The sequence below is a fragment of the Raphanus sativus genome, unplaced genomic scaffold (assembly GCF_000801105.2).
Source record: "Raphanus sativus cultivar WK10039 unplaced genomic scaffold, ASM80110v3 Scaffold0060, whole genome shotgun sequence".
Lineage (NCBI taxonomy): Eukaryota > Viridiplantae > Streptophyta > Magnoliopsida > Brassicales > Brassicaceae > Raphanus > Raphanus sativus.
This window is the reverse complement of record NW_026615383.1, coordinates 3,429-18,170: the sequence shown is the minus strand read 5'-3', so window position 1 is coordinate 18,170 and position 14,742 is coordinate 3,429. Positions and strand designations below refer to the sequence as shown.

General features: G+C 35.6%; 2 protein-coding genes across 2 annotated transcripts; one reads left to right on the top strand and one right to left on the bottom strand.

The window, feature by feature from the left end:
- Window positions 1-2,781: 2,781 nt before the first annotated feature.
- LOC108845734 (uncharacterized) lies at window positions 2,782-4,946 on the bottom strand. Its single transcript, XM_018618904.2, is given in 10 exon segments — window positions 2,782-3,013; window positions 3,016-3,046; window positions 3,115-3,338; window positions 3,418-3,643; window positions 3,709-3,786; window positions 3,866-3,962; window positions 4,074-4,201; window positions 4,276-4,362; window positions 4,482-4,585; window positions 4,863-4,946. Coding segments are annotated over 9 exon segments (1,023 nt in total). The 5' UTR covers window positions 4,578-4,585; window positions 4,863-4,946; the 3' UTR covers window positions 2,782-2,957.
- Window positions 4,947-5,203: 257 nt separating this feature from the next.
- LOC108846693 (diacylglycerol kinase 4) lies at window positions 5,204-8,965 on the top strand. Its single transcript, XM_018619896.2, has 10 exons — window positions 5,204-5,835; window positions 5,915-6,052; window positions 6,142-6,227; window positions 6,315-6,402; window positions 6,479-6,637; window positions 6,702-6,772; window positions 6,855-6,932; window positions 7,037-7,124; window positions 7,211-7,327; window positions 8,744-8,965. Exons 1-10 carry the CDS (start codon window positions 5,371-5,373, stop codon window positions 8,900-8,902), a joined length of 1,449 nt encoding a protein of 482 aa, XP_018475398.1. The 5' UTR covers window positions 5,204-5,370; the 3' UTR covers window positions 8,903-8,965.
- Window positions 8,966-14,742: the final 5,777 nt, after the last annotated feature.

The window sequence follows — 14,742 nt, the reverse complement described above, 5'->3', positions numbered from 1 at the left end:
AAACGAAAGTTGGTACCTTATTCTCTGATAATGGAGGCGAATTCATAGCCCTCAGAGACTTCCTTGCTTCCAAAGGTATCACTCACCTCACCTCTCCTCCCCATACACCCGAGCATAATGGCCTAGCTGAGAGAAGAAACCGCCACATTGTTGAAACTGGGCTCACCCTTCTCTCCAAATCTAATCTCCCAACCACATACTGGACTTATGCTTTCTCCACTGCCGTATACCTTATCAACCGAATGCCCACCTCTGTGCTCTCTAATCAATCGCCCTATCAAACCCTTTTTCAAACACCTCCAAACTACTCCAAACTAAAGATCTTTGGATGTCTTTGTTTCCCCTGGCTAAGACCCTATACCTCTCACAAACTAGACCCCCGATCAATCCCTTGCATATTTCTTGGATACTCTCTCACCCAAAGCGCTTACATATGCCTTGACCCAAACACAAATCGTATCTATGTCTCTCGTCATGTCATCTTTGACGAAGCAACCTATCCTACCCCTCTTCGTCACTCCACCTCCTCTGTACCCACTTCTGAACCTGCTGCAACCTTCCCGCAATCGGCCACCACAATACCCTTCCGAAACCCACCACTCGGACAAGCTCAATTGGCACCCTCTGGTGAAGCGGCATCTCCGGTCTCTGATTCAACACCTGAAGAACACTCGGGCACCTCTCACTCATCTTCATCTCCTGCTCCTCATCAACTCGGTTCTCTCTCTCCTCCAGCGTCCGTCAACAAATATGATACAAGTATACAGGCTTCTGAAAACTCTAATGTCCAGCCCACTAAACATTCAGGCCCACAAGAGGAAGCCCAACAAACACATTCTGTTCAATCACCGGCCCAACAAGTATCATGCCCATCTATGACTGGTCCATAGCCAAACCTGCAATCTGATACAACGTCTTCTTCCTCGACGTCTTCTTCTGATACAACTCAACACCAGAATCAACATCCGATGCAGACACGAGCTAAGAGCAACATCCGGAAACCTAATCAGAAGTATGGTCTTGCAGCTCTTCTCCTCTCTGGTCGTGAAGCTGAACCTCGAACAATCAAGCATGCACTCAAAGACAACAAATGGCGTCGCTCTGTCTCTGATGAGTTTGATGCTCAAGTTCGGAATCATACTTGGGATCTTGTGCCTCCATCGCCTAGGCTCAATGTCATAGACTGCAGATGGCTGTTTCGACTCAAATATCTTCCAGATGGAACCATTGATAAACGCAAGTCTCGCCTCGTAGCTAAAGGCTACAAACAACAAGAAGGCATCGATTACTTCGAAACTTTCAGTCCGGTTATTAAATCCACCACAATCCGCACAGTGTTAAACGTAGCGACGAGCCGGAACTGGTGTCTCAGACAAATAGACATCAACAATGCTTTTCTTCAAGGGAAGCTCACTGAGGAAGTATATATGTGTCAGCCCCCCGGCTTCGTGGATCCAGACAAACCGAACCATGTTTGTCGCCTGAACAAAGCCATATACGGTCTCAAGCAAGCGCCGCGAGCATGGTACGTTGAACTCAAAAATTTTCTGCTGCAGCTTGGATTCCGAAACTCTGTTGCAGATACAACACTCTTCGTTCTTCAACAAGGAGACACGCTCACTTACTTACTAGTTTATGTCGATGACATAATCGTCACCGGCAACAATCAACAGTTGGTAGAGAAGATACTCAAAGCTCTGGCCTCACGGTTTTCTTTAAAAGATATGGGAGAACTGTCCTACTTCTTAGGCATTGAAGTTCTCAAAACTTCACAGGGTCTACACCTCACTCAAAGGAAATACATTTTGGATCTTCTCCACAAGATGAATATGCAAGATGCAAAACCAGCTCCGACACCAATGGCTACTGATCCGAAACTCACTTTTGCTGGCGAGAAACACACCAACGTCACAGAGTACAGAACACTGGTAGGCAGTCTCCAGTATCTTGCTTTCACTCGTCCTGACATCGCATATGCCGTCAACAAGCTATCACAGTTCATGCATTCTCCTACTACTGACCACTGGCAAGCAGCAAAGAGGGTCCTTCGATAACTCTGCGGCACACCTACATACGGGATCGTCTACAGCAAGTCGAACCCTCTCTCTCTACACGCCTTCTCTTATTCTGACTGGGCAGGAGACACTGATGACTATGTATCTACCAATGCATACGTTGTCTACCTTGGCAAGCATGCCATATCATGGTCCGCAAAGAAGCAGCAGGGAGTGGCACGCTCTTCGACTGAAGCTGAGTACAGATCGGTTGCCAACACAGCCTCTGACCTAAACTGGATTGGACACTTACTTACAGAGCTCTGCATCACTCAACTCAGGCCTCCAACCATCTACTGCGACAATATTAGTACAACATATCTATGTGCTAATCCGGTCTTTCACTCCCGAATGAAGCACCTCGCACTAGATTATCATTTCATCAGAAATCAAGTTCAAGCTGGTAACCTCAGAGTAACACATGTCTCAACTCATGACCAGCTTGCAGACAGCTTAACAAAGCCTTTAAGTCGCCAACGCTACCTGATGCAACGTGACAAGATCGGCGTCACTAAAGGTCATTGATCTTGCGGGAGGATATTAGAGATACACAAGAATATTTGACTTCCTAAAATATCTCCTGTCATATCATTCTCATTTACTGTAAATATGTGATTGACTTGTTCATCACGCTCTCCTCATGTATATATGTAACTCGTATCATGTTAATAGAAATTATCCTTCAATACTCTTTTTATATCATAGAGGCATGCTTAACTTCTAAATAACTAAGAAATTTGCATCTTTCAAATTCTCAATCAATGTTTTCAAAATCAAGTTTGTAAAAAAAATGTTTTAGAGTTAAAAACTAATTTTACATTTATTCAAAGAAAATAACAGAATTTTTGTTCTTCCGTAAGAAGAATTAATGTCCCATTCCACATCAATGGTTCGGTTCAGATACTAACCCAAACCCACGAGTCCTCCACCAGCTTCTCCGTGTTTCCGGTATCGCTTGTATCAATATCTGTTACACTCTTGAGAACTACATGCTGCGTTACAAGAAACCAAACTCATTAAACTATTTCTGCTAATCGCAATTAGTTTGCCTTAATCATACCTTAATCTGTGTCCTGTTATACGTATAAGTGACGTGGACATCCCCGTCTCCGGCTTGTATAACCGCCGGATACGAAAACTCCATTCCGGGAGTATCCTCCAACGTCAAAACATCGGTCCAAGAATCACCGTCGTCTAAAGAAACTCCTACTTTGAGCACACCTCTCGAGTCTGTGTTGTAAGCAAGCACCAGCCTACCATCCTTTAGCTTGACTCCATCAATACCTGTGGTCTCGATGAATCAAAATCTAAAGCCAAGACTATTTATTCTGTATACGATGAATTGCTTGGGTGTCAAGAAAACCTGAATTAGGGTTTGGGAGAACGGTTGGAGTTGCAAAACTCCAGTTCTCGCCGCCATCGCAAGATTCTGAGATACAGACTCTGTCGATGCCGGTGAATGATCTGAGTAGAACACGTAATGTCTCAGCTGCGGTTTGGTATGGAACCGGTTGGATCACGCTAAGACTCTTCCCTTGAATGTATATTGGGCCATGCTTTTTCCATGATCTACCTGCGTCTGAAGTGACCTGTACACACACGTTTCATCGTTAAAAGCAATGCGGTATATGGATATAGGAAGCTTGAAACAAACCTCCATCCACGCTCCCCAAGAGTTCCAGCTTTCAACGGATGATCCACAGAGGAGAGTCCCGTCTTCAAGCAAAATAGGCTGTGGAAAAGATAGAAGAGGAAAGCTAAGAGCCTCTAAGCAAAAAAAAAGGTTCAAATCAAAAGGAGTCTAAGGAGACCTTGTTTTTAATGGGTCCGAGAATCCCTGGAGGAAGCTGTTCTCTGTTAGTCCAGGTTTTACCTTTGTCATAGGATCGTTTCATGCAACCGCTCCATCTAAGGTTTCCAACAAAAAAAAAACAAGAGAGATTAGAGGACTGAAACAAGCGAAACAGAGTTGTGTTCTCTAAAAGTGAGAGGTGAAATCTTTTTTTTTTTTTGAAATACTTTTGAACCTCCTGACCGATTTTGTAGAACAATAAGAGCTCTTGTGAAGGAAGCTTGAACAAGACAGGGTTCCACATTGGAACTCCTGGCTCTTCATCCACAATAACCGGTGATTCCCATTGACCATCCTGAGAATCAACCCACTGTTTTACACATTCTTTATGGTTTTAAAGAGAGAGCCTCTATATAAAATCTAAGCTACCTTGAAATGCTGCAACCAGATTTTGACATCAGGTGCTCCTTCATACGTGCCTCCGAAATAAGCAGCCAAGAAATGATCTTTGACAACCTAATTCACAAATAATTAATACAAGAAACCGGTAAGTTTAGGCTAATCCATCAATAAAAACTTGTGAAAGGGCAAAAAAACCAAAGGAGACACTTGGTTGGTGGTGGTGTCTTAAAAACCTCAACGATGGTAGAGGCATGACAACTCTTGAAGGGAGTTGAATCAGCAGGGAATGTCAAAGTCTCTAGCACCACTTTGAAATCTGTCACCGACATGTGCAGTTCTGTAAAATCATCGGTAAGTTGTTTCATTTCATTACCAAAGGTAATTAACTGTTCCTGTTTTCAGATCCGATCAACAAGATACTTATTCCAAAAACTATCAAAACACATTCTGATCTGATCTCCACGAAAATTTATCTCAGATATGTAACATCATCACATCACAATGAACACAGTAGCTAGATCAATGAGATTCCCAGAAAAAGTCAACGGCAATCACAATTACAAGTTTGCGAAGAGACCTGAGACTAGTTAAGAAAGACAAGAGAAGAATCTTACCTTCGAAAGTTTTGAGACTTTCTGTTTCGGATTGACTTTAGTCAACGCTTCTTCTTCGGTAATGACAGTTACAGCTCCGCCACTGGCGTTACTTTGTAATATAACAGACAAAAATATACATGCTTTTTAAACGGGCCCTGATAAAAGCCCAATATCACTAGACTTCCTTAAGCCCATAAAGATTAAAGATTCCTAACGAACAATTAACGAACTTTGGTGGGAATGACAAATGTTATCTTTATTATTAAATCCTGAAAATAAGCTCAACGGTCGATAACAAAAGGGTCAAAAACAGAGCAAATCTCTCCCTCTCTTCCTCTCCGATCAAAACAAACAAAACAAAAAAAAACATTCCAAAGCTTCTTTGTCTTATCATGTATCGTCGTCTGTAAAACGTACGCACAAACCCACATCGATTCTTCATCGAGTCCCCATGCCCCTTCCATAGATTCGTCAGGGAGATAAAGAAAGCTTCAATCTTTCTTAGGGGTTTCATACAGAGAGAAAGATGGACTCACCGTCGTCGAGCGGAGATTCGTTGACGGCGAGGATGATTCCACGGCATTCGTCGCTCGATTCCTTCGGAGCGATGAAAGTGGTTCAACTGGTCAACCTCGCAAGCATAAGGGTCTCCAAAGCAGAGCTTCGTCAAAGAGTCATGCTTCCTAAATACCTCCGCCTCGCCATCCGCGACTGCATCCTCCGTAAAGACGATTCCTCCCCCGCTTCTTCCTCCTCCTCCTACGTGACCCCGGAGGTTCCTCTGATGGTTTTCGTTAACCCCAAAAGCGGTGGCCGCCAAGGCCCGCTTATAAAAGAACGTCTCCAGAACCTAATCAGCGAGGAACAGGTGTTTGATCTTACGGAAGTGAAGCCTAACGAGTTTATAAGATATGGTTTGGGTTGCTTAGAGGTGTTAGCAGCACAAGGAGACGATTGTGCTAGAGAGATTCGTGAGAGGATGAGGATTGTGGTACTATCATTTTTGCTAGGTTTTTGTTTATTGTTACAATCTAATAGTTTGGTAATGTTTAATCACTCATATATTACAGGTTGCAGGTGGAGATGGAACCGTTGGTTGGGTTCTAGGATGTCTCGGTGAACTTAATGTACAAAACCGACAACCTGTTCCTCCGGTTTCTATTATGCCACTCGGAACTGGAAATGATCTGTCTAGAAGCTTTGGATGGGTATAAAAAGATCTTAAATATCTTTATTTATATCTTTAATCTAATGAAAAAAATGTATGTTCTTAGTTACGGTTATAATGGTGTTTTAGGGAGGTTCTTTCCCATTTGCGTGGAAGTCTGCGATAAAACGAACACTTTATAGGGCAAGTGTTGCTCCAATAAGCCGTCTAGATAGGTAAGATTAGTACCAGGAAAACATGACATGAACAATCTCTTCCCGAGATGTGCTTAATGTTTTGATGTTTGAAATATTGATATGCAGTTGGAATATTTTGATTACAATGCCTTCTGGTGAAATAGAGGATCCTCCTTATTCTCTAAAGACCACACAAGAATGTATCATTGACCAGGTTTGATTTTCATTTGTACTAAATGAACTCTTTGTGAGATTTAGTTCATTAGTCTTTTCTTTTTTTGTTGTTGTAGAGTTTGGAGATAGCGGGAGAGCTTCCTCCATCCAGGAACGGCTATGAAGGAGTCTTCTACAATTACTTTAGTATAGGTATGGATGCTCAAGTGGCTTACGGTTTTCACCATTTGCGCAATGAAAAGCCTAACCTTGCAAATGGCCCTATCGCCAATAAGGTAGATACCAAATCTATTGAGAGTTTGATTACTATGAAAGACATCTAACGTTTTGTTGTTGCAGATTATATATTCGGGCTATGGTTGCTCTCAGGGTTGGTTCATGACTCATTGCACAAATGATCCGGGTTTAAGGTCTTTATAGAATACAAGAACAACATTTGTTACAACCTCAAAATCATGGGGTTTAAACTGATTTGTATTTTTGGGATCTTAGGGGTCTCAAGAACATAATGACATTGCATATTAAAAAGCTAGACTCATCTGAGTGGGAGAAAGTACCAGTTCCCAAAAGGTATCTATAGCATAGAAACAAGAACACAAATGAGACGCGCACATTCTATCAACTTCTTAATTGGGTTTCTAACTATACCCGTGTTTTGTTGTTTTTGGGGACAGTGTAAGAGCTGTTGTTGCATTGAATCTACATAGCTATGGAAGTGGAAGAAATCCATGGGGGAATCTCAAGCAAGACTATCTTGAGAAAGTAAAACAAACCTATTTCTTCTCAGTGCATTATTTATCTTCTTCATTTTCCACATTATTAACGATTGCTTGAGTTGTACGCAACAGAGAGGTTTTGTGGAAGCTCAAGCCGATGATGGGCTTCTTGAGATTTTTGGGTTAAAGCAAGGATGGCATGCTTCTTTCGTCATGGTTGAACTCATCTCTGCCAAACACATTGCACAGGTACTTCTTTTTGGTGTAGACTGGATCCGGTTTGTCAGAAGTCAGAACCGGATCAATTTTTAGATTATGAAATAAATTAGGGTTAGGACCAGCCACGTGCACGGTGCGCAACATATAATACCTATCCTGCCATAACCAAGACGGATGGGATCGATCAAGCATGCTATTATTGCTTAATTGTTAACAAGTAACGTTTATTAGGCTCTCAAGTCTCAAGACTAGACTTTTAGGTCTAATATATTAGCATATTTTGAACTAGTCCTTATCCATATGGACCGACCTTGTAGCCCATCATAAGTAGGGCTGGATAATATTTGATTTTATTCTCATAGATAATTCTAAATTTCATATAAGAATGCATCTTTTTTTAATAAGGCCTTGATTGGTACAGCTGATGAAGAAGCAGTAGCAGTATGCTGTAGAAACAGTATGCTGCAGAAGCTGTATGCTCTTATTGAAATTTTTAATAAGATGATTGGTAAAGCAGTAGCAGTATATAATTTTAACTTTTTATAAAAATTAGTATATAATATATTTCTTTTAAAATTATATATATTAAATTATGATATATATATATTAATAATATATTTGTTATTAAAAATAATGAATCTCAATAACATAACTTAAATTAAATTTTAATGTGAAATATTATTATTTAAAAATATATTTTAAAAAATATAAATATATTTTTGGATATAAAATAATTTTGAATATTATTTAATAAAATAAATAAAATATAAATTTATTTTTGGATATAAATAATTTGAATATTATTAAACAAATAAATAAATTATCATATATATATATCTTTTTATTTTATATATTATATAAAAGAGATATAATTAATTTATTTTATTTACTAATTTCAAAATTATGTTTATGTCGATAATTTTATTTAAAAAATAAAATTTACAATTAAAATATCTATTTTTAAAAATAATATAATTTATATAATTAAATTATATTTTAAATGTGAAATACTATTTTAAAAAAAAGTTATATTGTAAATTTATTTTATAAATCAAAATTTCATTTTCTGGATACAAAAATTATTTTATGATATTATTAAATCAAATAAATAAACTAATTATATTTATTCTTAAATTATATAAATTGTAAATACAAATGCTCTTCCAAAAGCTTCATATGAGAGCATTTGCTAGAGAGCATTTGGAGAGCATTAGCATTTAGTAAATGCTATTCTAAATGCTTTTCTAACAAATGTTAATTGGATAATGTGGAGTATAATGCTAATGCTAATGCTCTACCAATCAAGGCCTAAGAATGCATCTTATTTAGAAATAAGTTTTCAAATCCTGTCTAGAAATGGGACAGGAACTAGATGATAGTTTTTACTTTACTTTTGTTGGTCATGAAACGTAGATGATTGAAAATTGTGTTTTTTTTTGCGAGCAGGCGGCGGCTATACGGCTAGAGATAAGAGGAGGAGAATGGAAAGATGCGTTTATGCAAATGGATGGGGAGCCATGGAAACAGCCAATGAGCAAAGACTACTCTACTTTTGTTGACATCAAGAGAGTCCCTCACCAGTCTTTGGTCGTCAAAGGAGATTGACTTGTTTATATTAAATTAATCTCTTCTTATCGTATATGTCAGCACTGTAATTGTGAATAAACCACTTCCACATAAAAACATATGAACAAGTATACTACGATATAATTAAAGAAGACCAAATTGGCAAGGCTGGTTTCAGACAAGAAGCAACTAATATTTTGGAGTGGATGATGAGTAGATGGACACTCGTAGCAGGACATATATGATTGGACCAATAGGACATAACTTTCATAATAGTACTAATTGCCTTTTGTACGTGCCAACCACTTGCAATTTCTCAGTAGTGTCTTACTGTCTTTTAGTACCAAATCCACTATATAAGGGGTAAAACAATTTTTTTTATTAGCAGGGCTTAAAACTATTTAACCATTAATAAATCATTCATGTACTATGATCGGTTCTATGAAATTCCATATGAAACAGACATAAAGGACTTGAAAATGATTTTTTATTTGCTAATTTTCGAACTATTTTGATATGATCTTGTTAAGTAGACTAGATTATTTTTTTAACTTGAAATTCTGTTTTTTTTTAACGTTGTATTAATTGTTTTGAAAAATTCAATTCAATAAAATAAATCAATCCAAAATCAGAACTATATGGTTCGAGTACAATTTTTCATGAACCAACCATAAGAAAAGAGAAGAATAAAATACTAACTCTACTGAAAAATCGAGATATGGAAATGGGATAGGGTAAAGAAAAATACGTGCCGACTACAAAGAAACTACCGTAAAAATTTGAACTGATTACTTGAATATAACTCTAACTTGCATGAGTTCGTGTCTTGATGCTTCATATTATTATTTTTTTTTTTTGATGCTTCATATTACGACGTAAATATTTAAAGAAAAACAAATATGACGATGCAAAAATGGAAAAATAAGTTCGAGTTGCAAGCGACGCCATAAACGCATAAGACCATAGCTTGTATATGTACACATCAGCCTAAATATGAACTGAGCATGCATGGCTAAGTGATTGAGCCTGTTAGCAAGAAAAATGAAAATTTCCCCCTATATTGGCTTTATTCAAAAATCGTTACAAAATTTTAAATGAAAATGTTAAAGTGACCAAGCTAAGATTCAACCACGGAATTTCCTAGTTAACGCTTTTCGATTCCTTCACGCTCATTGAATCTCAAACAATCTTCGTATAGAGAAAAATGACGACATATACTGATAAGAAAACAATCAAATTATTAAGACGTGGGACTACATTTCTTGTAAGAAAACAATCAAATTATTCATGTCTCCTGTAATTATTGTACTTCCATCTCTCAAAAGACGAACATGCTTTTCTTTTTTTGTATTTTTTATTCCTAAACCATTTGATTACACTTCGTCTTCTTTTCTTTGCGAGCAGGCTCCATATTCCTTAACGTTATTATAATTTTTATTACAAATATTCTCTGCGCCAAAGCATTTCTCGAAAAAAACGGAAAATGGAAAATGGAATTTTTTTCCCAAATATAGATGTATTTTATCGTACAATTACTAACTTACTACCATTAAATTAATTAAGAAACTTGTGTATTCCCAAGTTATTTTTCTATATTATCCACACTTCAAAGTTCGAACGTGTCTCTTTAATAGAGTCCATATGTATAGATTCGTGCATTACCACAAGTAATATAGGCGAATACTGATTAGTGATTACTAAACTCATGTTAGGTAATAGATACGAGCCACATATTTTTTTATTAGTTTTATACTCCTGTTTTAATTATTGTTATATTTAGGAATTTGGATGCTCCTAATTACTGTTAATATGATTTGGGATAATACACCCATCGAATCCTAATCCATGGGCTTTACTTTAGAGAATCCATGTATATAAAACTAGTAGGGAAAACGAGAGTTTAACTTAATCGCAATAGATTAATGAAAGAGTGGGATTTGGTTGGAATCTTTTTCAGAACATTGTTTACTTTGGAAGCTTTTAATATATAAATGTTTCCCTCCATATTCAATTATAGATCGTAGAAGATTATTAACACAATATAATAAGAGTCACCAAATAACCATTATGTCATTGGTAAAATTCGAGTTAACTTGGAGTAAATAAATTTAGAGGGAATAAGAGGAAAATAAACAGAGGAAATGAGAGTAAAACTTTTACTCTTATAAAAAGGAGAGGAATATATTACTCTACAAATTCACTTGAAGACAAAATCATTTACTCTCCCTCAACTAGAATGATATTCTCCTGATTGGTTTTAGTTTGGAGTAACTGAGCTGAAAATTAATCTTTCTCTAATATTTTTACTCTGATAATACCATATAATCACAGTGTGGAAACGAGGGCGTAACGTAAGTGACTGGAATAGACAGAAAACAAAAAACGCAAGCGATTGGAAATGATGGAATTATCGTGTGTCCTTGACGTTTACCTCTGAGTGGAAGCTGACGCTGAGAAATGGGCCCTTACTATCAATTATTTATTCAAATATTTCTAACAAATCATTATTCAATTAGATTTCTATTCATACGAATAGTACGAAACTTCGTTAGACGACAAGAACAAACACAACAAATATTCCTCAGAAATTCTCTCTTTCATTGCCACAGGAGACCTCGAGAAGATGGCTTAGCTTAGATTTTAATATAACAAATAAAACAATACATATATCCAAAAAATTTAACACATATATACTTAATACTTTTGAAATGTAAACAGCTAAATTGCCATAATAGGGAAGGATCTGCTAGTAGTGAAATAAAAGCGATAAAATAATATGCAAGAAATAGCTTGTAAATTTTCTCAAGCAAGCGCCAATCGAGTTTGGGGGATCAAATGTTTAGTGGTGTTCACAATTCACATGGTTTATGTTCTATGTGGGAATGGAAGTGAACTCCCTGCGTATAGAAATATAGAAAAACGAAGGTCGCGCGTCTACTAACTTATCATTTGAATGACTTATTTTGAACGATATTTGACTTTAAAAATGATAATGAACTTACTGATAGTGTGCTGGTCTACATAGTTTGTTGTTTTTAACTTAGTTCTGAACAGCATTTTAGTCAAAAATATGCATGAACGAGTCTCCGTTGTCGTAAAACGAGTTGCGTACAGTTTTAAACGCTAGTTTTTAACAATTGAAACAAACTGATGGAGAAAAAAAATATGAACTCCATCAAGAGTGACTTGTGTTGTTTCAGTGATTCTAATCGTTTTCTCAATGTGTTTGACTAAACAGAAAAAAAAAAATGATAGGAACTTGACCAAGTAAAGTTTGATCCATATAGACTTGGTGCAAAAATGTGGGGGACCCTCTTAGTTATCTCATATTTTTTTACAAGGTATATATCTTTAGCATTGATGAGATAATCGAGGCCTCAGGATATGGTTTGGTATTTTGTTTCCAGCTTTTTCATTGAGGGGTTCCACTTTTCCTTTTTCTTTAATATATATATATATATATATATATATATATATATATATATTTCTTTTGTTTTCTTCTAATTAAGCCTACTTCTAATGTTTACATTCAGATCATTTTAAAACGTAAAAGTTGGAATGTTTTCTCGTTAAGTGATGATATGCATAGTGGTTTTAATCATAAAATCGACAATGCTCATTTGTTAAAGCATATTATGGTGGTTGGTTACCGTGGTGGTCTTGCGTGAATAATGAATTCTCTTATATCTTCGATTTCTTAAATATTTTTTAATCTTCCACATGATTTATGATAATAATGAATCTCTTATATCTTCCATTTCCTAATATTTTTTTATCTTCCACATGATTTATGATAATAAAACATAGAAAAGAAAAATGAATGATTATCAAGTTAAATAATTAATAGATTCAGTTTTCTTTTTAATTTATCTCGGTTTGAATTCATGTTCGTGGAACTATAAATGTGTTTTACCGAGTTTAAATTTCAGTTTCCAGATCATTTTTGTTAGATTATAGACGGATTGTTCCTTGGACTAATTTTTCTAAATTCAATTGACGTGGTGTGAAGTAATAATCTTAGATACTCAAATCACAATAATTGAACAAAATATTTTTGATTATCTTTTTTTGTTATGTTGCTATTTATTAGGATACATCATACATCTAATAACTAACTCTACAAAAAAACCGTTGTGAATGTATAGTCTTTAAACCCTTGCTTTCCGAATTTCCATGTCCCATACGTATTCGTTTGTTTGTCTGTTTTCTTTAGAGTTCACAGTCACAGATTAAAATGTTACGTATAAAGTTCATAGATTAAAATTAAAATATCCCCGAGAGCTGAAATGTGCTATAGTCTTTTTAGCTGTTTTAGGTAACGTTCGCTTTATTTGTTTGGCGTTAACGGTTACAACGTTTGCGCCCATCCCTTCACGTTTGCATCGCTCACCTAATTTTAGCTGCTTTAGAGGAACCGTTTACGGTCAGTCTCTTGTCCTTTTCTATTTCCCTTATAAAGGCCTCTTAAACCATCTCATCATCAATTTCATGACTCATGTTTCACGTTTTACTTCTCTGCTGTAAATTAGAATAACAGAGTTATTAATCAATAGATGTTTATCTTATGCTGCTTAAGACTCGGACTATTAATATTATAGAATAGCATAAAACTGCTAGCTAGTACTAAGAAGATATTATCATAACTATTGCAATATTTTAATCGAGGGTGTTTGAGTGGATTCGACACTATGTAAATGGTTATTAGTTATCTAAAACAGTGTTTAGCCTCACAATTAATGGTTTACTTATATTATAATTGCAGTGTTTATCTTCCAAGTATGATTGAATCGAAGATATTTTAGAAACCATCCACTGATTAAGCTTTAAAGTAGTAACATATACTATTAAGAAAGTCACCACCTTAGTTTGGGTCACATACACTAGACGGCTCGCTGTATGTACATGCATGCATAACCTTAACTATACCTATATTCATTAATGAATCGAATGCAAATATAAATTCTTGATGAAAAGTTCTGAGTAAAATTTCGATCCTAATAATTTGATTTATAATATATTGTGTCACCAACAGAAAACTATAATGTGAGTTATGTTTATGTAGGTGATTTATAGAAACCGTAGAATTAGTTGCAGATCGAAAACGCTGCAATGATTTTAAATCTATACAACCGCAAAAATCACAAAACAACAAAATTTCTAGTCGATTAGAGTGTTTGCTGATACATCAATTATGAATAGAAAATTTATTTTCTAAAAGTTTTAGAAATAATAGAAAAATGAGTTGATGGGCTCTTTTTAGTTACAAATTCACATCAGTTTAATTAGTTCCATTTGGATACATCACCTATTCTTAGAAAACGGTACAAAATAAAATACAAATCATAGTTATATACTTATATATTAACGTCACGACTCCACACAATCATCATAAAGATAATTTGATTGACCAATAAACTTAAACTGAATTTGCTGTTTTGGGCAAATATATCATATAGCACATAAAAGTTATGACAAAATAATATACAAAGAGAAAAATTCCAAAATTACATTTATTAAAAGAAAAATAGCTAAAATTATTGCAAACCCTAAATTTTACCTAAGCTTCACCCGCTAAATAGTTAATCGTAAATCATAATCACTTAAACTTAAATATAAATATAAAATATAAAATATAAACAATTAATTTTTTTTTTTTACTTTTAGTAATACTAGTTAGGAAAAAAATTCTTTGTATGTTATCTTCAGAATAAAGTTCCATTGCTATCATGTGCTATTCTCTTTATAATATACAGAAGATTAATAGTAAAAATGAACCAAAACGGATCTCATACGAAATAATATAAAACGAATTATTATACGTCACACACAATCCACAACGTTAATTCGCTTGCTCTCTTCTATAAATCCCATCGTCACAC

What these genes read in the sequence shown, in the direction of transcription:
- LOC108846693 (XM_018619896.2), top strand. Translation starts at nt 5,371, where the DNA reads ATGGACTCACCGTCGTCGAGCGGAGATTCGTTGACGGCGAGGATGATT. An exon ending in ATGGCCCTATCGCCAATAAG is followed by an intron (nt 6,638 to 6,701) that starts GTAGATACCAAA and finishes TTGTTGTTGCAG; the next exon opens with ATTATATATTCGGGCTATGG. An exon ending in ACAAATGATCCGGGTTTAAG is followed by an intron (nt 6,773 to 6,854) that starts GTCTTTATAGAA and finishes TTGGGATCTTAG; the next exon opens with GGGTCTCAAGAACATAATGA.